At 43.5% G+C, this 19,857-nt stretch overlaps 1 protein-coding gene across 1 annotated transcript; it reads left to right on the plus strand.

Moving 5' to 3' along the window:
* Nucleotides 1–8,596: 8,596 nt before the first annotated feature.
* LOC119843779 (BRI3 binding protein) lies at nucleotides 8,597–17,894 on the plus strand. The gene is made up of 3 exons (XM_038373625.2): nucleotides 8,597–8,907; nucleotides 10,724–10,826; nucleotides 13,054–17,894. Exons 1-3 carry the CDS (start codon nucleotides 8,695–8,697, stop codon nucleotides 13,470–13,472), a joined length of 735 nt encoding a protein of 244 aa, XP_038229553.1. The 5' UTR covers nucleotides 8,597–8,694; the 3' UTR covers nucleotides 13,473–17,894.
* The last annotated feature ends 1,963 nt before the right edge of the window (nucleotides 17,895–19,857 follow it).

Raw genomic sequence — 19,857 nt, forward strand, 5'->3', positions numbered from 1 at the left:
CTAAGACACTTGAAAAGATATATCTAGATTTAAAATAGAGAGGCGTTATTACTGCTTTAACTTTCTTTAATCCAAAAAGAAAAATAAGTGTATGAAACCCCAATACTTCCTAAATAAAATCAAACACCAGAGCAAAAAAACCTTGTCTGCATCAACATTAGGACAGAAGGTACAGAAGTAGATAAGCAACAAAGCAAATCAGTTCTAGCAGTATTCTAAGGAAATCATAATTGTACTCTCTCCTTTAATGAGAATTTTACCTTTTTCCAGCAAGCCACACTATTTGCCTCTCCAATTTCCAGATTAGGCTGTAATTATTTTGTAAACATATAGATTTTTAATTTATGCTACTTCCTATTTCTAAGATATCCTGCATGTTATATAAGTAAACTGATATAAATGTCTGGCAAATAGTTCACTTCATGTATCTTGGTATGCTTCTAAAGAGAGCTGCCAAAAACCTCTCACTTTGCATTTAGTCAGTTTTAAAAGTACCTTTCTCTTAAGGTGAGGCTTTCTTGCATTGTGTGTGTTGGAGTTAGGCATTTGACATTTCATTTGTCATCTTTTTAAAAAATCTCATTCAAATCATCCCAGTTTATCAGCCTTACAGAATGACCAATCATCTCTTTACTTTCTATTACTCAACCAGCAAGAAAAAAAATTCCCCAATCATGGTTGTAAAAAGAAAAGGAGGACTTGTGGCACCTTAGAGACTAACAAATTTATTAGAGCATAAGCTTTCGTGAGCTACAGCTCACACAGACTAACAGGGCTGCTACTCTGAAACCAATCATGGTTGTGTGTGCGTAAAGAAGGAAATATATGAAAAACTGTAATTCCCTTTCAAAACTACTGTTTCTTTAAATAGCACCTGGCCCACGTGCTCTGAACATCGCGCCGGCTGGGTAGTGCGGACTGATTTCCTGCGGCAGCGCACCACAATCAGCTTGCACCGGGATTGGCTGGTCCCACATCAGCCCAGAACCCACCTCATGTGAGGCTAGCCAGACAATGGAGAAACTGACACAAGGACAGACTAATTGCCTAAGAGCTTTAAAAACACCTAATGCGCTGTGAACCAATGAGCTGAAGAATGGGATGGAGGTGTGCCCAATCAGAGGAAAGCTTTTAGCTTGGCGCTCGTGCAGGTGGCAGCCTTATCTATTTTAGTGTTGAGCAAGAGAGAGAGCTAGAGAGAATACCTCCAGTCTAGACATAGCAGCTGATCATTAAATCTATACTCCGTTGAAGATAATAAAAAAGCAGTAGCAGCTGCCTTCCTCCACCCAAAAGCAGCTTATACCTGAAAAATGCTAGTACAACATGATTTAGGAGGAACAATGTAATTTGTTTTACTGAGCTGAGAATTTAAGAAAAGAAAGGTTTCAGAGTAGCAGCCGTATTAGTCTGTATTCGCAAAAAGAAAAGGAGTACTTGTGGCACCTTAGAGACTAACAAATTTGTTAGTCTCTAAGGTGCCACAAGTACTCCTTTTCTTTTTAAGAAAAGAAAGTGGCCCAGTTTACTTTACACACGAGGATCAAAGAGGAGGGGGCACTTTGGGAATTTTATCATATATTATGCTCTAACCCACAGAAAATCTTGACACATATATTCAGCATTTACAGTAACTCCACCTCTGTGTACATCTCTGCTCCCATCTCCACCTACTGATCCTCTTCCTTTCTTACCTTGTTTTCAATTCTTTCTCTCCTTTTCTCAGTCTCATCCTTAATTTTCCAGGATTCCAAAGGAGGCTTTAGGAAACTGTAAGAACTTGAAGGAAAACTGAACAAGCATCCCTTGAATATTGTTGTACCTTAGAGACTAACAAATTTATTAGAGCGTAAGCTTTATGCATAAGCATATGCATCCGATGAAGTGAGCTGTAGCTCACGAAAGCTTATGCTCTAATAAATTTGTTAGTCTCTAAGGTGCCACAAGTACTCCTTTTCTTTTTGCGAATACAGACTAACACGGCTGCTACTCTGAAACTTGAATATTGTTGTATGGCTACTTTAGAATTTTTTTTTACACTAGAATATACCCACATTTCAGCAGCTTTAAAGACTTGAGTATAATAGTGTAAACAGTATTCATTGTAATTCATCATTTTCACCCAAATATCTTTCAAATGCTACTTTTGTATAACAAAATCATTTCAAAACAAGATACTTTCCCCCACCTTGTTCTAGGTTTGAATTAAGGACACTCCACACACCCACTTGAATATAATAAGTATGTAAATAAACCTGTGCAAGTATCCAAAGATTAAATTCCATTTTGAGAACTGAAGAGGTTGTCTGGTTGACTCAACATGGCATGATACACCACAAGGCAGACATTTTATGGAATGATTGGAAGTCTAAACTCTTAAGCACCCTTATGAGGATTGTTCTAAAATAGACAGGTTTCAGAGTAGCAGCCATGTTAGTCTGTATTCGCAAAAAGAAAAGGAGGACTTGTGGCACCTTAGAGACTAACAAATTTATTTGAGCATAAGCTTTCGTGAGCTACAGCTCACTTCATCGGATGCATTTAATAGACAAACTCCTCAAGCAGACACTAACAGGTTCAGCACAAATGGTTCTGAGGACTTGTTCTGAAGGTGGAGAACTCCCAAAATAAAGCTTTTAGTCACCAAAAAGACACCAAATGTCCTTTGTTCCGCTCCAGACCACACAGGGACAAAGGGCTGGACCTTGCTTGTTCTGCAGGAGTGAGGGAGATCCTTCTCCAATTGAGGAAAATTTCAACACAATAATTGAAGCAAATCCAGTTCTTCTTGTGGACAACATGTAAAAGCTTATATCCAGAGTCCACTTCAGTCCTGAAATCTATTACATACATGAAAGTACTAGCTGTAATTTCAGGTCTTGATTATAATAGATACAAATAATATTCATACCTGTACAAGTGAGAAGTTTGGTAGTTCTAAAACACTAGTAATTATCTGTAGCTACCTTTCACCTCTTCTTGATTCTTAGGTCTAATGAAATGTGGCCCAGAGAGAGACATCCTTAACCACTCTCCACTTCACTGTAAAAGTTTGTAGTATTTGGGGCTGTGCCTTTAAAGATTGAGCTTCCCAGACAGAGAGTCTGGACTGCTTGCTGTAAAAGTTATTATGCACACAGAGTTGGAGCTGGATTCAGAACAAAGCAGAACTCTTGCAAGCACCTTAAACACTGTGTGATCACTGGTTTCAGAGTAGCAGCCGTGTTAGTCTGTATTCGCAAAAAGAAAAGGAGTACTTGTGGCACCTTAGAGACTAACAAATTTATTAGAGCATAAGCTTTCGTGAGCTACAGCTCACTTCATCGGATGATCACTGAACACCATGTAGTTCAGGTGATGTCATAGCACTGATCCCTGCCAAAGGTGCAATCACTGTAAGGAAGAGGTTGACATGGGGCCCTCACACAGGCAGCATGTTTGGGGGAGGTGTAAGGAGCCTTTGTCTCCAACCTTCCCCAGCCTGCATAATGGCCAAGGGAAACCACAGCCCCTGTGCTCCGAGGACCTGAGGGGCTGCTGTATCCCTACTCCCTAGGGGAGCATCACCAGTGGTAGCAACAGTGGTAGCATAACCCCTAACCCTGACAAGTATCTGCTCAGAGTAGCTTGTGGCTATTGGAGCTTTCTCTATACTTGCACCATTTTGTGGGAAACATTGCTGGAATTGACTCTTATTCCCAAGTCTCAATATTCCTTTGCTCTCTAGAAAATAGCTGTGAAGCCCACTGGAAAAGTGTGTGTCTTCACCACCTCTAGTGGCAGGTCCAAACAAAGATAACAGCCTTCTACAACTACCAGTTACTCTTAGTTCAAGTGATAAGGGACTGTGCTGTGGATCTAAAGATCCCAACCATGATGATAATGATCCTGACTCCTCCCCAGGGCACAGTCTGTCCAGGGCACTGAATGAGGCAGAGATCCTATGAAAAAAATAGTTTGTGATCATATAATTAGATTGCACCATAATACACATGCACAGGGGGATCAAATTAAGGTTGCACAAAGAAGTTGTTGGGGGGTTGCAAGGTTATTGTAGGGGGTTGCAGTACAGCTACCCTTACTTCTGTGATGCTGCTGGCGGCAGCACTGTCTTCGGAGCTGGGCAGCTGGAGAGCGGCGGCTGCCCAGGATGGCATGGTATGGTATTGCCACCCTTACTTCTGCACTGCTGCTGGCAGGGCGCTGCTTTCAGAGCTGAGTGCCCAGCAACAGCCGCTGCTCTTCGGCCACCTAGCTCTGAAGGCAGCGCAGAAGTAAGGGTGACGATACCATGACCCCCCTAAAATAAACTTGTGACCCCCCCCTTTTGGGTCAGGACCCACAATTTGAGAAATTCTGGTCTCCTCCCATGAAATCTGTATAGTATAGGGTAAAAGCAAATGAAAGACCAGATTTCACCAGGGGTGGGGGAGACTAGATTTCATGGTTCATGATGTGTTTTTCATGGCCGTGAATTTGGTAAGGCCCTATTTATAATACATACACTGCACACCCACCTCTCACAGCACAACACACACACTGTACACCCTTCACAGCACAACACTTTCGTCACCACTCCTCACAGCACAACACACACCCCTGCCACATCACTCCTCACAACACAACACACACCTATCCTCTTCAAAACACAAACACACCTGAGAGTCAGGCATCAGGGCAGCCAGGGGCAGACTGATACATAACACACACACCTATCCCTTCACACCCCACCTCCTGTGACCCACCCCAATTTTGGCCAATCTTATGATTTTGGGGAGTCTGACCATGGGTGGCAGGTATCAAAGGGAAGGGAAGGCTAAGCCTCCCCTGACCCAGGCTGTGGCCCCGCCCATGTTCCACCGCGAGGTATCACCCTCCCTCCCCATCTACCCTTAAGCGGGCAGGGGCTCAGCTCCAGCCAGCGGCCTGGAGCTTGGGCCTGCTAGCAGCCACAGATAGCCTGGGGGGGGGGGTCAGGCCAGCACCCTGGGGTGGCGATGGGGCCGGCCCAGTGGCGGGGGAGCTTCGTGAGGTGGCAGCCTGGGGCTCCTCTGGCCACTCAGGGCTCCTCCGGCTATGGTGGGTGGGACCTCGGGTGAAAGGAGAAGGGCTGGCGGGTGTTCACCCATCACCCATGGGTCTGACTCATGATTTTTGAACTTTGGGGTTGACAATATTGCTTCTTAGGAGCCAAGCTGTGGTAAGATTCCAGGTAATACTTTCACTTTCCATTCTTCCCCACAGCACTGCAGCCAGCTCCAATGCTGCCTTGTGCTTTTTTTTTTATTATTTATTGCCTCTGAGTGGGATTGTCAAAAGCCCGTGAATGATTTAGGACAGGGGTTTTCAAACTGTGGGTCAGGAGCCCAAAGTGGGTTGCAAGCCCATTTTAATGAGACTGGTATTGGCCCTGGGCCCCAGCAAGTCTGAAGCCCAAGCCTAAGCCCCATTGCCCTGGCCTGAAGCCCAAGCCCCACTGCCCAGGGCTAAGATTACATGCCTCCCACCCAGGGTAGAAGCCCTTGGGCTTCAGCTTTGGCCCCCACATCCAGGGCAGCAGGCTCAGTCTTTGGTCCCCCCTCGTGGGGTCATGTAGTAAATTTTGTTGTCAGAAGGGGGTCATGGTGCAATGAAGTTTGAAAACTGCTGATTTAGGACTTGGGAGCACAAGTTAAAGTGAAAGTAAATGGGACTCATGCATCTAAAGTCATTTGGTTGCTTTTGAACATGCCACCCAACCTCTAAACCCAGTTCATTCACTTATTTGCAAAAAGAAAAGGAGTACTTGTGGCCCCTTAGAGACTAACAAATTTATTTGAGCATAAGCTTTCGTGAGCTACAGCTCACTTCATCGAATGCATCCGATGAAGTGAGCTGTAGCTCACGAAAGCTTATGCTCAAATAAATTTGTTAGTCTCTAAGGGGCCACAAGTACTCCTTTTCTTTTTGCGAATACAGACTAACACGGCTGCTACTCTGAAACCATTCATTTATTTGGTACTTTCAGCAAAGTTGCTTACACATAAGCCTATCTAATTATTCTCATATCAAATAACAGAGTGCCTTATGTCCAGGCCTACCCCCATTCTAATTCAGTGCACTGCTCATTAGCAGAGGATGCAATAATACTAGTAGTCTTACTTTTGCAGCCACTCAGAAGCCCACTTTTCTCTATAAATGCCGGAACAGAGGATGTAGACAGTTTGAGACAGCAGCTGCCGCTCTCCAGCTGCCCAGCTCTGAAGGCAGCACAGAAGTAAGGGTAGCAGTACTGCAACCCCCGCTACAATAACCTTGCAACCCCCCACAACTTATTTTTGGGTCAGGACCCGTCTAATTACAACACCATGAAATTTCAGATTTAAATAGCTGAAATCCTGAAATTTACGATTTTTAAAATCCTATGACAGTGAAATTGACCAAAATGGACTGTGAATTTGGTAGGGCCCTAATTATGAGGTGAGGGATGTGCAAGGTGTGTGTGTTGTGAAATGAGAGGTGAATGTGGTGCACTGTGAGGGGTGTGTGTGTGATACACTGTAAGTAGGGTGACCAGACGTCCCAATATTAGTGACTTTGTCTTATGTACGCAACTACAACACACACACACACCCCTGGGGGGAAAAAGTGCCCTGATTTTTCACACTTGCTATCTGGTCACCCTAACTGAGGGGTGTGCGGTGTGTGTATATTGTGAAGAGAGGAATGTACAGTGTGTATGTTGTGCTGTGAGGGTGTGCAAAGTGTTTATTGTGAGGTGAGGGTGTGAAGTGTGCGTGTTGAGCTGGGAGGGGTGGTTTGTATGTTGTAAGGTGAGAGGTGGCCAATGTGTGTATATTGTGTAGTGAGGGATATGCAGTGTGTGTTGCGTTGTGAGGGGTGTGCACTGGCTGTGTATTATGAGGTGACGGGAGTGCAGTGTGTGTGTTGCACTGTCGGGTGTGCACTGTGAGGTGAGGGGTGTGTACTCTGTGTATTGTGAAGTCAGGGGTGTGCAGTGTGGGTGTTGCACTGTCAGGGGTGTGCAGTGTGAGGAGAGGGGTGTGCACTCTGTGTATTGTGAGGTCAGGGGTGTGCAGTGTGGGTGTTGCACTGTCAGGGGTGTACAGTGTGAGGTGAGGGGTATGCAGTGTGTGTATTGTGAGGTCAGGGGTGTGCGGTGTGGGTGTATTGTGAGGTGACGGGAGTGCAGTGTGTTTGTTGCACTATCAGGGGTGTGCAGTGTGAGGAGAGGGGTGTGCAGTGTGAGGTGAGGGGTGTGCAGTGTGTATTGTGAGGAGAGGGGTGTGCAGTGTGAGGTGAGGGGTGTGCAGTGTGTGCAGTGTGAGGTGAGGGGTGTGCAGTGTGTGCAGTGTGAGGAGAGGGGTGTGCAGTGTGAGGTGAGGGGTGTGCAGTGTGAGGAGAGGGGTGTGCAGTATGTGCAGTGTGAGGTGAGGGGTGTGCAGTGTGAGGTGAGGGGTGTGCAGTGTGTGTATTGTGAGGTCAGGGGTGTGCAGTGTGAGGAGAGGGGTGTGCAGTATGTGCAGTGTGAGGTGAGGGGTGTGCAGTGTGAGGTGAGGGGTGTGCAGTGTGTGTATTGTGAGGTCAGGGGTGTGCAGTGTGAGGAGAGGGGTGTGCAGTGTGTGCAGTGTGAGGTGAGGGGTGTGCAGTGTGTGCAGAGTGAGGTGAGGGGTGTGCAGTGTGTGCAGTGCGAGGTGAGGGGTGTGCAGTGTGAGGTGAGGGGTGTGCAGTGTGTGCAGTGTGAGGTGAGGGGTGTGCAGTGTGTTTATTGTGAGGAGAGGGGTGTGCAGTGTGAGGAGAGGGGTGTGCCGTGTGTGCAGTGTGAGGAGAGGGGTGTGCAGTGTGAGGAGAGGGGTGTGCAGTGTGTGTATTGTGAGGTGAGGGGTGTGCAGTGTGAGGTGAGGGGTGTGCAGTGTGTGCAGTGTGAGGAGAGGGGTGTGCAGTGTGAGGTGAGGGGTGTGCAGTGTGAGGAGAGGGGTGTGCAGTGTGTGCAGTGTGAGGTGAGGGGTGTGCAGTGTGTGTATTGTGAGGTCAGGGGTGTGCAGTGTGAGGAGAGGGGTGTGCAGTGTGTGCAGTGTGAGGTGAGGGGTGTGCAGTGTGTGCAGTGTGAGGTGAGGGGTATGCAGTGTGTGTATTGTGAGGTCAGGGGTGTGCGGTGTGGGTGTATTGTGAGGTGACGGGAGTGCAGTGTGTTTGTTGCACTATCAGGGGTGTGCAGTGTGAGGAGAGGGGTGTGCAGTGTGAGGTGAGGGGTGTGCAGTGTGTATTGTGAGGAGAGGGGTGTGCAGTGTGAGGTGAGGGGTGTGCAGTGTGTGCAGTGTGAGGTGAGGGGTGTGCAGTGTGAGGAGAGGGGTGTGCAGTATGTGCAGTGTGAGGTGAGGGGTGTGCAGTGTGAGGTGAGGGGTGTGCAGTGTGTGTATTGTGAGGTCAGGGGTGTGCAGTGTGGGTGTGTTGCGCTGTGAGCGGCGTCCGTCCCTCCGCCCGCCGACGAGCGCTACCCGGCCCGGGCTCGCCGCCGGCTCCTGGGCGGGCGGCCCCGAGGGACAGGCCCTGTCACTCCGCCTCCCGCAGGGGGCGCTGCCGCCGCCGCGGGGGCCCTGCGCGGCCCGGCGGATGCTGGGAGCGGCGGCCGCGGGCTCCTCGCGCTCGGGCGGCGGCGCGCGGCGCTAGGGGGTCTCGGCCGGGCTGAGCGACATGGCGGCGGGAGGCAGGGGGCGGCTCGTGCCCGGCCTGGCGCGGCTTCTCCTGCTGCTGCTGCTGCTGCTGGGCGAGGTGGTGGGACCTGGAGCCTGGGCGGCCCGGAGCCGCGGCGCCGACAAGCAGAACAGCTTCCGCCGGGCGGCCAGCGGCATCTACCAGGGGGTGAGCAGCTTGTTCGGCGAGGAGAACGTGCGGGCCCTGCAGAAGGTGAGAGACCCCCCCCCCGCCCTCCCCCGGCGGGGTGGGGAGCAGGCGCGGGCCCTGCGGCCGATCCCTCCCCCCAGCTCCCGCCATCCCGCGCAGCCGCCCCGTTCCCGCGATTCGGGCCCCCCCCCGCAGCCCCTCGCAGGCTCCGCTGCCCCGCGCCAGCCCTGCGGGGACTAAGGCTGCCCGGGGTGGAAGCCGGAGTCGTTGCCTCCTCACCCCGAAGCGTCTCTTGGTGGCGTGGGGGGACGCTCGGGGCGTGCATCTTTCCGTGTGGTTTCTGAGCGCAGAAACAGCCCCCCCCCCTCCGCGCAGACATTCTGCTCCCCCGAAAACTTAAACGAGACCCCTCCCTCGTCAGCATTAACCTGCAGAAAAGAGCCTTCCCAGGGGCCCCGGGGCTGGACGGGGAGGGCGCTGCGAGCTGCCTGGCTCCCTCTGGGGGTGGCTGCTCCGCCGCGCGAATCCACCAGGTACCAGCGCAGCTTCGCGCTCTTCCGTAGCAGTGGCCAGTGACTTTCACCTTGTGGACCCAGGGCCCTCTGACCTCTAATGCTCTAAAGCAAAGAAAAACCGGGTTTGAGAACCCCCTACCATCCCAAGCAAAAATTGAATGAGAGATCTTTGGCTTCCTTCTCCTTGTTAGTGCAAATAGAGGTGGGGATGGGTCATTAAACTAGTGCTGGGAGAGTAAATTAGAAGCAATACTAAACAGTGTACACAGAGCATATATTTCAGTTTTGTCACCGTGCTTTTTGAAATATAGTTACAGCATTGTTTGTATTCAATACAGTGAAGTGTCAGAGGGAAAGAATCAAGACACTTGGGCAAGGAAGAGAAGAAAACGTGTTCAGATAAGATTGTTGAAATGGGGAGAGAGGAAGGCTGAGCTGGATGTCACTCGGAGGCCAGGAGAAAGTTCTTGCACAATAGCTGGCAGTACAGTAGGGAGCAGCATGGAAGATGCAGGTGCTAGATTAGAGAAAGCAAGCTGAGCCAAATATCCATCTTTTTCACCTGTAATCTCAATAGTATTTTTGGTCAGGAAGTTTATATTGACAACCTTCAGAAGGCTGCCACTACATTGGCAAAATTTGGACCTGAAAACCTTTGGTGTAGCTTTTACAGCAATGAAGGCATGAGGATGCAGGTGTTTTTTCTACAGTGTTTCTGACCTTTCTCAGGGATTCAGGTCAAATTCTTCAGGGATACACACAAGAACTGAAATAAGACTAACAAGTATTGTAATCTTCAAAACAAATTTAGATTAGGCTGTTCCCAAAGGAAACCAAATCAGCCTTCAGGTGTACTCATTTTCTCATTCAATCTTCTAACTTCACATTTCCCGATCTTAACTCCCTCTGTATCATAATAACATGAAGGTATGTAATTTACTGAATTGAATGAGTACAATTTGCACTGTCATTAAAGTTTTGTGTAGATCTCCAACACATCGTTTATGGACCTGTCAGGTTTTCAGTAAATATCTGAGAATTGCATTGAAAGAGTTTTTGGTTTTCACACACCAGTTATGAATTTGTTGCAAATAACACACAGATATGAACAACCAGGGAAACAAAAACCTATGTTAATTCAGTTTTTCCTGTGATCTCGAAGGGAAGAAAGATTTGCTACATTTATTTTTAAATACTTGGAGGCACTCAGATACTATGGTAAAGGGAAATATATATGTATCTTGATAGATATATAGATAAATATATATATTTATTTTAGGTGTACTGAAAATTGAATAAACTGCATAAACCCCTCAAGGTTGATTTCCAATGGCCATTCTTTACAGTAGCATTTTATTTTACAGTTTTTCTCAAGGCTGACAGAAAGATTTGTTTACGGTGTGGATGTATTAGTAGACACATTCTGGAGAATATGGACTGATGTGCTGGATGTTATTGGAATTGATGGTAAGTGTGATGTCTATTAAACCCAAAATTATGCAGGTAATACTTATGGATGTTTTTACAGGTATGGGGAGGATGGAGAATATTAAGAAGGTATGTATTACCTTTGCATTTGTATTATCTTTGATATCTGTTATTACATGCATTTATAAATCATCCATCACCGCACTTTCTGGGAGCACTTCCAGGGTTTACATTTTGTCATTAATACTTCCAAACAAAAGAAGTAAAACAATCCTGCTACTCTGCATTCTGTAGCTTTGAAGCAGAGAATGGAAAGATATCTGACCAGTGAGCTAAAATCCAAGATCTGATAGTTCACTGAGTTGAAAATCTGGGCAAAGAGATGTCTTGTGTAGCTTTCTAAATCGGGACGGGTTAGTGGTTAATCTTTGTTCTTCACTGGGTATTTTAAGACTTGTGACTGGGTATCATCCAATAAAGAGAATGGAGAGGACAGGTTCTAGAGCACCTGGAGTATGCAACTGTGAGGGCTAGTTTAGGTAGCTACCCCTTCTAGAGTATTGGTGGGGACTATTTCCCACCTCTGGTTTGTTTCTCCTTTTCTTATAATGTAATCCCTCAAATTCCATCTATCCCAATGCTCTTCAACACTCCAGAAGCGGATGAAGTATTTTAGTAAAGCAGTATGAGAAAAGCTTTGCACTGCTGCTATATCTGTTCTGTAAACAGGACTCAACACTGTTAAATTCTCTGGGCAGGGGTATGGGAAATAAAACTTTTAAAGGGTTTGTGTAGCTTAATCACTTTACTGTGTTAGCATGATGAGGATGCCTTGAAAATATTTCTCTGGAGAGAGGACAGTTATTGGAAAGTTTTCCTTAGAAAAGAATGAAGAAGGTCTGCATAATTTTTCCTGGTATTTTCACATTTTTTTTCCTTCCTTCATTTTGTCCGTTTCCTTGCCTGTACCTAAGTTTTCTCTTGTTTTCCTTGCACTTTATTTCTCCCTTTTCTTACTCCCATCTCTGATATTTGTAACATTCTTAATGCTAAGTCTGGTCATATAGAGTACTCTCTAAATGTGACTCCTTTCCTCTCTTTAAGAGAGAAAAGAAGACCCATGGTCCTAGGGTTGCTGTAGATCAGACACTGGAGCTGGAACAGGAACATATTAAGAGGATTTTTATCTACTAAATTTGTCTCTTATTGATGGAAGCCTTGTTGAAGTTAATGGAGCACTTTTCTATAATGTGCTTTGCAATAGTTAGTAGTAGAATGTTCTCTCCACTTCTAATGTAATATCTTTCTTTGGTTTGACTGAATTCCTAGCTTTTCCGAAACGAGGGCATATTGCCATGGCTTGTCCAGATGCTCTAATATGGTGACGTGTTCGTTTGTGCTTATAAACCTTGCCTAGGAAATAGCACCTTGCGCCAGTGTTCTGTGAGTTTTGAAGGAAAAGTTTGGGATATGTGGCTCTCTGATTGCAATTACTTGTTTTTTGTAATAGAACAAAAATAGACACTTCTAAATTAAAATAATGTTTTTCCAAACTAAGTTATTTTCCTAATGGTTCTGGGATCTAGACTCCACGAAGCTGAATAATTTTATGCAGTCTTGCGTGCAGATGGAGTTCCTGTCATTAATCTCTTTACATGTTGTCGTTATTTTATTGCTGATCACTTTATCAGATGGAATGGGATGAGGAAAAAGTCCAAAGGGTAAACTGAGAGTTGCTGCAGGGAAAGAAATGCAGAGGGGAAAAGGAAAGACACAGGGAAAGGGCAGAGAAACAAAGGAAGATGTGGGGAGGGGGAGAATGAAAAGAAACAAAGGGTAGAAATAGTTGTGATCCTAAAGGTGGATGTACTATTCTGTTGTGTGATGCTGAATGCAGCTTAACAAATAATATCTAAATGTTACTACATGAAGACCATATTTACCCTTGATCTTAGTTCTAAACTTATGCCCTGGACTAGTGTGGCCCTCTCTTTAACTGAAGTGAATTCACTCAGTCACAACCATAGAAATAATCTAATGATTGCTGCCGTGTGAAAGGGGCACACGGGGGTACATATATATTTATCATTATCCAGTAATTTGGTCATCCCCCCCCCCTTTTTTTTTTTTTTTAAAGAAACCACAGCCTTGGAACTTCTGCAGATATATGGCCCTTCACTAGTTATGCTCACAGTTTACACTTACCTTTGCCGGATGTAATTAAACTATCTTCTAATTTCTCATAAATTTGTTTTTTATTTTTCAGCTTCCAACCTGACTCATTATTTCAGCCCTGCAGCAGTTGCCAACAACCCTACGCGTGTTCTTCTGCTGATTGGTGCTGTTTTACTTGCCTATTGGTTTTTTTCTGTCTTTCTTGGATTCTTCTTCTATCTCTTACATATGCTGTTTGGTCGCTTCTTCTGGATTGTAAGAGTTGCTCTGTTTGCCCTCTCATGTGTATACATCCTCCAGAAGTATGAAGGAGAACCAGAGCATGCAGTCTTGCCTCTGTGCTTTGTTGTAGCAGTCTACTTCATGACTGGACCAGTTGGATTTTATTGGAGGAGAAACAGCAGCAGCAGCCTTGAGGAGAAGATTGACCATATTGACAGTCAAATTAGACTTCTGAACATACGTCTTACTAGGATAATGGAAAACATGGACAGAGCCAATGACCAATGAAATAAAACCTATAGATCACTTCACACCAGCTCACTAGAAGGTTACTAAGCACTATCTCATTGAAAGTTACTAAGCAACAAAACATCACATGATAAAAATGTGCAATGTTAAAACTTTAGATCATGTGTTTAGAAGAATAAGAGTAATTTATCTCGACCATACACTCAGAAACATTACACTTGTAAAATAAAATATGAGATTTAGCTGTATATTCAGAGAACTTTATCCATGACTAGAATTTTATCAGTGAAAACGCTTACTTTTACAAGCATTTAAAAACATCTTTTTGTAGAGTTTTTATAAAAGCAGATTGAGTAATCTATTTAAAATATTGAAGCTGAGCTGAGCATTATGCAAATTTGACATTAAAAAAATCTTACTCAAGCTACCAAATGTTTTTCTTGAGAAATAGTGATAGTGGGTCCATGTTTTTTTTTGTTTTGTTTTGTTTTGTTTTGTTTTACAAAGGTGTGAGCATTCTAATTTACTGTTGATTTATTTCATTGCCTGAAGTTGCCTTTTCATATAGTTTGAAAAATTTTCTCACATTCAGGCCAAAAAATATCATACTATAGCTTTTAATGGCAAGAAGGGAGTTAAATTAAATCAGAAGCCCTTTAAAGCCACCCCAAAATGAAGGTATGTGCTTTTCTTTCTTAGCTTTTCATATTCTGGACTTTGCCTTCAGTGTTTTGTTTTGTTTTTTTAAAGTGCAGTTTAAAAGAACAAAAATTGCTATGAGGTTAAGAAATGTAGTGTGCTGGCAAATTTTCAGTGGCAGAGTAGTTAATATTTGATCTTCACAGTAAAGCATTTTCCACATTGGAGTGCATAAGAAGACTTTTTTTTTTATTTTTATTTTTAAATCTCAGGACCCACATGCTTCCTCAGAACAAAAAATGCAGCAGATAAAATACTTCCAAATGTATTGTTGCTTAAAGCTTTCTCAGGACCAATAAGCAGCAATAAATCTATCTTGAGGAAGATCTGGATTTTTTTCTAAAATTTTAAGTCTTATGGGTGCTTTTTGCTTGAAGTCCGTGTCCCCAGTGCATATTTGGGGAGGTCAATCACTTAAGTGTGTATAAAATAGAGGATTATTTCAAAGTGATGTTAGAGATCTTTGAAGCGACTTTATTTTGGTGGGTATATGTATTTGTATCCTCATCATGCTAACAAGCTAATCATTATGATACTGACTTTGTAAGATTTGTTGAAGTGTGTTGAGACAAAGGTAACCTCAGGGAGGAAAGTCTGAGAAATCATTTAACTTTTGTAATGCAGTACTTTCAGGGGTGTTATGGGGATGTATGGTGGGAAAGCATTTATGCCATAGCAATGAGCACAGTATAAATACCTAAATAGATAATATGCACCATCATTACAGAAGAACCGTTTCTAATATTTTTTAAAAGCTGTGTTAAAATAAAATCTTGTGCTGAGCCAAAAACTGCTGTTTCACATGTGTGTCCCTGTTTTCTTCAGAGGAATTGCATATAACCACCTAAGCAGAATTTGGCATTCTGTCGTCAACTTGTTGGTTTGGGGCTTAACTAGGATTTTAACATTTCATTGAATTTTCATTGTAAATTTCCTTTTAATTTTTAATGTTGAAGCATACAAGACTATTTTAAAAATGCATGTTACTTGCCTGATCTCTCTTTTGGTCTGTCATATTGAACTTGTATTACTATGATTTATTTTTAAATCCATATTTATGGCCATTTTAAAATATAGGGTTTTTTTGATCTTTGGCACCAACTTGTCAGTGATAACTTAAACTTAGTTAATTGGTTTAGTTTGCAATTGACAGTATGTAGTGTGAGCCTTTTTAATCCTTCATGCCTTCTAAGTGGCCACATATGCAAATGCAAAAACCCTGAATCCTTACAAAGTTTTTGTTAAAAATTGCAAAAGTATCTTGATTTAACAACAAAAAAACCCAGCCCTTGCCTACAAAAAAATAAATAAATTGTATGATTATGTGCAGGCTTCCAAATTAATAATGCCGTATTTAAACTTTTCTTCATTCTTATACTTTAAAAACTAGGCTAGGGTCCTACAGGTTCAACCCTGTGATCTCTAATAGATGTAGTGCTATTGATATCAATGGGATTATTCATAGTAAAAATCACTACCCTCATTAATGCTTGTAGGATCTGGGTACAAAGTAGACTCTGAAATTAGGTATTAAAGCCCCAATTTAGCAAAGTGCTTTGTGAATTTGGGGCCTAAGGACTGAAGCCTGCAAACAAACCTTACTAGAGCATATAGTTGCACTGTCTTCAGTAGGACAACTCCTGGGGGAGAAGGTGACCCACATGAGTCAATTTTGCATAATTGTGTCCTAAATAAGGAAATACAGGGTGTGTAACTTTTACCTGAAGTCTGTACATTCATGCCTGTTTTCTTTTCTATGAATATGATTTATATTTTACATAAAATCTTTATATTTTAGGTAATCTATATTTAGTACTGAAGATAAAAACACAAAGATTAATATAAGAATAACAAGAATTGCATATTACAGACTTGCATTAAAATGTTACCATAAAATTTACTTTTGGATTATATTCATATTATTCCTATGTCTTTTTTTATGTCACTTTTTTAGTTTTTGGTAAAATCAGCCCTTTTGTGTCAACACTCTTCTCCAAACTTGCCCACCCTGCTGCATGCAGGAAAATATATTTTTGTATTTACTTACATCCCAGGTATAGTGATACGTCTCATTTTAAAAACAGTAGAAAATTTAAAATGTTATAAATAGACAAGACAAATATGCTTAGGCAGTTTATTTAAAATTGGCTATTTTAATCAGTATTGTTTCCCAATATTCAATTATCTCAGTGTATAGTCTGCTAACTTCAAAAGTAATTATTTTGAAAGAGCACAAACAAAAATTCAATGATTGTATTGAAAATGCTCTGAATTTAATGTGCGCAGTAGTTAAAATGCTTTTGGAAGGCTAATCTCGTGGTGTATTTCAGTTCTCAAGTTACTTTTGTAAATACAGTTTACTAATATTTTTCCATACAAAATTATACTGTTCACCTACTAGGCTCTTCTACTCTGTTCTTCATAATTCATTCCATAGGAAGTGATTGTGTTATACTGGCTTTTATCTAAGGGCCTCCGGGCACTTTACAAAGATGTGTAATCACCCCATTTTACAGATGGGTACACCGAGGCACGGAGTTTGAGTGACTTGCCCACGACCGTACAGCAGGTCAGTGGCAGAGATAGGAATAAAACCCAGATCTTGTGACTCCCAGTACTTTGCTCTAATCACTAAATGGCTCATTCCAAGATGGGCAGTTAGTATCTTTGCATTCTTTAGCATAGTTTAACAAATCCTGTCATCAGTTCTAGAGGCTAGTAATATTGACCTGCTCCTTTTTATTGTCCTGTCTTCAGCAGCTACTTAGAAGAATGTCACCTTACTTTATTGATTGACATGATAGTTTATGATGGACCTCAAGCTGTCTGGCTTTAACAGAAATTCCATTAAGGTCTTAAGTTTTTATATTTCATACTTTAGGGCCTAATATTTGAAACTACTGTGTGTATTTCAATACATCAACATTCTGCAAAGCTTTACATTTGTAGCAATTTATCTGAAAGTACACACCTCACCTATAGTTAACTGTTTTGTATTCAGAATGTAATGTTTTCAAAAGTGGTATTGAATGTCAGAGTACAATGTACAAAGTCTGGTGTAGCTCAGTAGTGTACTTAATAGTGTGGTCTTCAAATTGTGATTTGCTTTTAAAGACTTGTTGCATAGTTAATATGGAAAATAGACTCAGTACCAACCTTAGCTTTTTGATGGTGTAAAGTTTTTTAATGTGATTTGCCTCACATACTAATAATCCGTTTTTGGCAGCTAATGATGTTATTGACCATAAGTTCTACTTGTCTGGTTTTTGAGAATGAAGATTTTATTGTATCTGCATGTATTTTAAATTTTTGGATAATTCCATTGAACTGTGATTAGAATTAGCACATTAAAATTGATCTTTCTTTTTAACCAGGAATTATATTTGCTATTGTAGCACTAGTTCTCAGCACTGATGTCAGTCATTTAATTTCACATCCTGTTTTGTACATGAGATTTAAAGTGTAGATCATATTTAAATTTGTGGAAATTGTTATGTAAAATGATTTGTTCTGAAGAAAATTGTGTATGTATACTTTTGACATATGACCCTTAGGGAAATATTAGATTTTGCTGATACTTTAAGTAGTTATGACTATCAAACTTATTTTTACAGAGCTATACATGGCTTTATTTATTACTTCTCTGACCACCAGATCAATGTATTATGTAGTTAAATATTTGTAGACCGATTTCACAAATGAATTATGATATTGTGACTAAGCTTAAACAAAATAAATGTTTACTGAAACTTTGCACTGAGACCTGTATTGCTCTTAAGACTGCTTTGTGGCAAATTGTGTGTTTGGAGGAAAGTAATTTTCTGGAACTTCGCTATTTGAGAAAGAGGTCTGATGGCACCTGACTGTCTAAATTTTGCATCATACATCATTTGTGATCATAACCCTGCAGCTTAAAGCCCTTTAAGAGAAGCAGACACTTCTTTATTCTTACAAAAAGAAATGGAGTACTTGTGGCACCTTAGAGACTAACAAATTTATTGGAGCATAAGCTTTCATGAGCTACAGCTCACTTCATCAGATGCATGAAAGCTCACGAAAGCTTATGCTCAAATAAATGTGTTAGTCTCTCAGGTGCCACAAGTCCTCCTTTTCTTTTTGCGAATACAGACTAACACGGCTGCTACTCTGAAACTTTATTCTTACCTATGCTATACAAGTTGTTGCAAGCCTCTGTCCCTTGATGTAGTTCTGTTGATAATGATCTATCCCCATGGTCTGTGGCTTGGTCACAAAGACTAAAGAGGGTGGATCATTGACTCCTACGCAGATTTTACAGCAGTAATGCTTCTTCCCGCACCCTTTCCCTTTCTAGCACTATGTCATGTCATCAGGGGGCTGCTGATTTGTCAATGCAACAGGACAAATGATGTCTTGTCCTTCAGGTGCACTTTGTTCATGTCTGTCAGCCTGCATGTGGATGTGTGAGCTGGGTGTAAACAGAGCCCAGCCAGCTTCCCCCCCACCCCCAGCCGTGTATAGGACCTGACAGGTCGCCTCTGTGTGTAAACCGGGAGGGCTGCTCCCAGGCCATCATGAGCCAGCTTCTCCGTTGGTTGGCGGGGGTAGGCAGATCATCCTGTGTGACACCTGTCTGCTGAGGGGGCGGACTCCCTGCTGGTGGTTTGGCTGTGCTGGCGGGCAGGCAGGGGGCGGCCTGTCCACGGGGACCGGGGCCTATCGCCTCCTGAGCTAGGACCTCACGCAGCGGCGGGGCGCGGCGGAGACGATGTGAGACCAACGGTCCGTTTCATGCGGGAATTTCAAACCCCCTGATCCCCGCCTTCTCTGACGTTAGAGGAGGGGTGAAATTACCTAGCGGGAGGGAAGCTAAGCAGGATCCTGTGAGTGTGGCCTGTGGAGGGGAGACCAAAGTGGGTGAGGTGATAGAGCAGGGGCCAGGGAGGCCTTCTGCGGTTGTGTCATTGGAGAAACTTGTCCCAGTCTGGGGGACGGGGAAAGCTGTACCACCCTGCTAATGGAACTTCCTGAGGGGCAGGGCAGTGTTGCTAATCTCTTGATCTAATATTGTGAATACTTCTCACTATTTGACGGTTTTATTGAAGCCCCCCGTCACGCTGTCTGGCTCACAACCGTGAGTGCCAGTGTCTACCTCAGGACAGACTGTCAAAACAGGGCAGAGACCCCAAACTGGTGGGATGTTTTATAACTAGATTTTATCAAGCCCGTAACAAATGTGAACTCCTGGATCACTGTAACACTTAACCGTGGAGTCAAAGACAGTCCCCTTAGACTCTGCAGTCTATCTTGCCACCCAGACAAACAGGACTTAGTGATAAATGGTCACTTACACAAATCATCACATAATATGCAATTTGCTCCCAGTCTCAAGAGGCCAGTCACTTACCCCCAGATCATTTGGTAGCCTAGATCTTATACCAAAGACACCACCTGGAGCCAATCCTGTAATAAACTATCTAAAGGTTTATTATTAACTAGGACAAAGAAATGTTATTGAGAGATTAAAGAAAGCAAACATATACACGTGTAGGAGCCCCATGCCCTGCCCCTCTTATTCCCCTATGGCCCTGCTCATCCTCCTCCCCACTCCATGGTCAGGCCACAAACTGGAGCTAGGCCATGCTAAGAGCTGCCCAAGGGAGCCCAGGCCCCTCTGGAGGACCAGGGTCCCTCCATCTGTCCTGGGCAGGGGGCCATGGTGCCCGAGAGCATCCCCTGTCCCCGC

Source organism: Dermochelys coriacea, chromosome 15 (assembly GCF_009764565.3).
Source record: "Dermochelys coriacea isolate rDerCor1 chromosome 15, rDerCor1.pri.v4, whole genome shotgun sequence".
NCBI classification, from domain to species: domain Eukaryota; kingdom Metazoa; phylum Chordata; order Testudines; family Dermochelyidae; genus Dermochelys; species Dermochelys coriacea.

What these genes read in the sequence shown, in the direction of transcription:
- LOC119843779 (XM_038373625.2), top strand. Translation starts at nt 8,695, where the DNA reads ATGGCGGCGGGAGGCAGGGGGCGGCTCGTGCCCGGCCTGGCGCGGCTT. An exon ending in ACGTGCGGGCCCTGCAGAAG is followed by an intron (nt 8,908 to 10,723) that starts GTGAGAGACCCC and finishes TTTATTTTACAG; the next exon opens with TTTTTCTCAAGGCTGACAGA. An exon ending in GGATGTTATTGGAATTGATG is followed by an intron (nt 10,827 to 13,053) that starts GTAAGTGTGATG and finishes TTTATTTTTCAG; the next exon opens with CTTCCAACCTGACTCATTAT.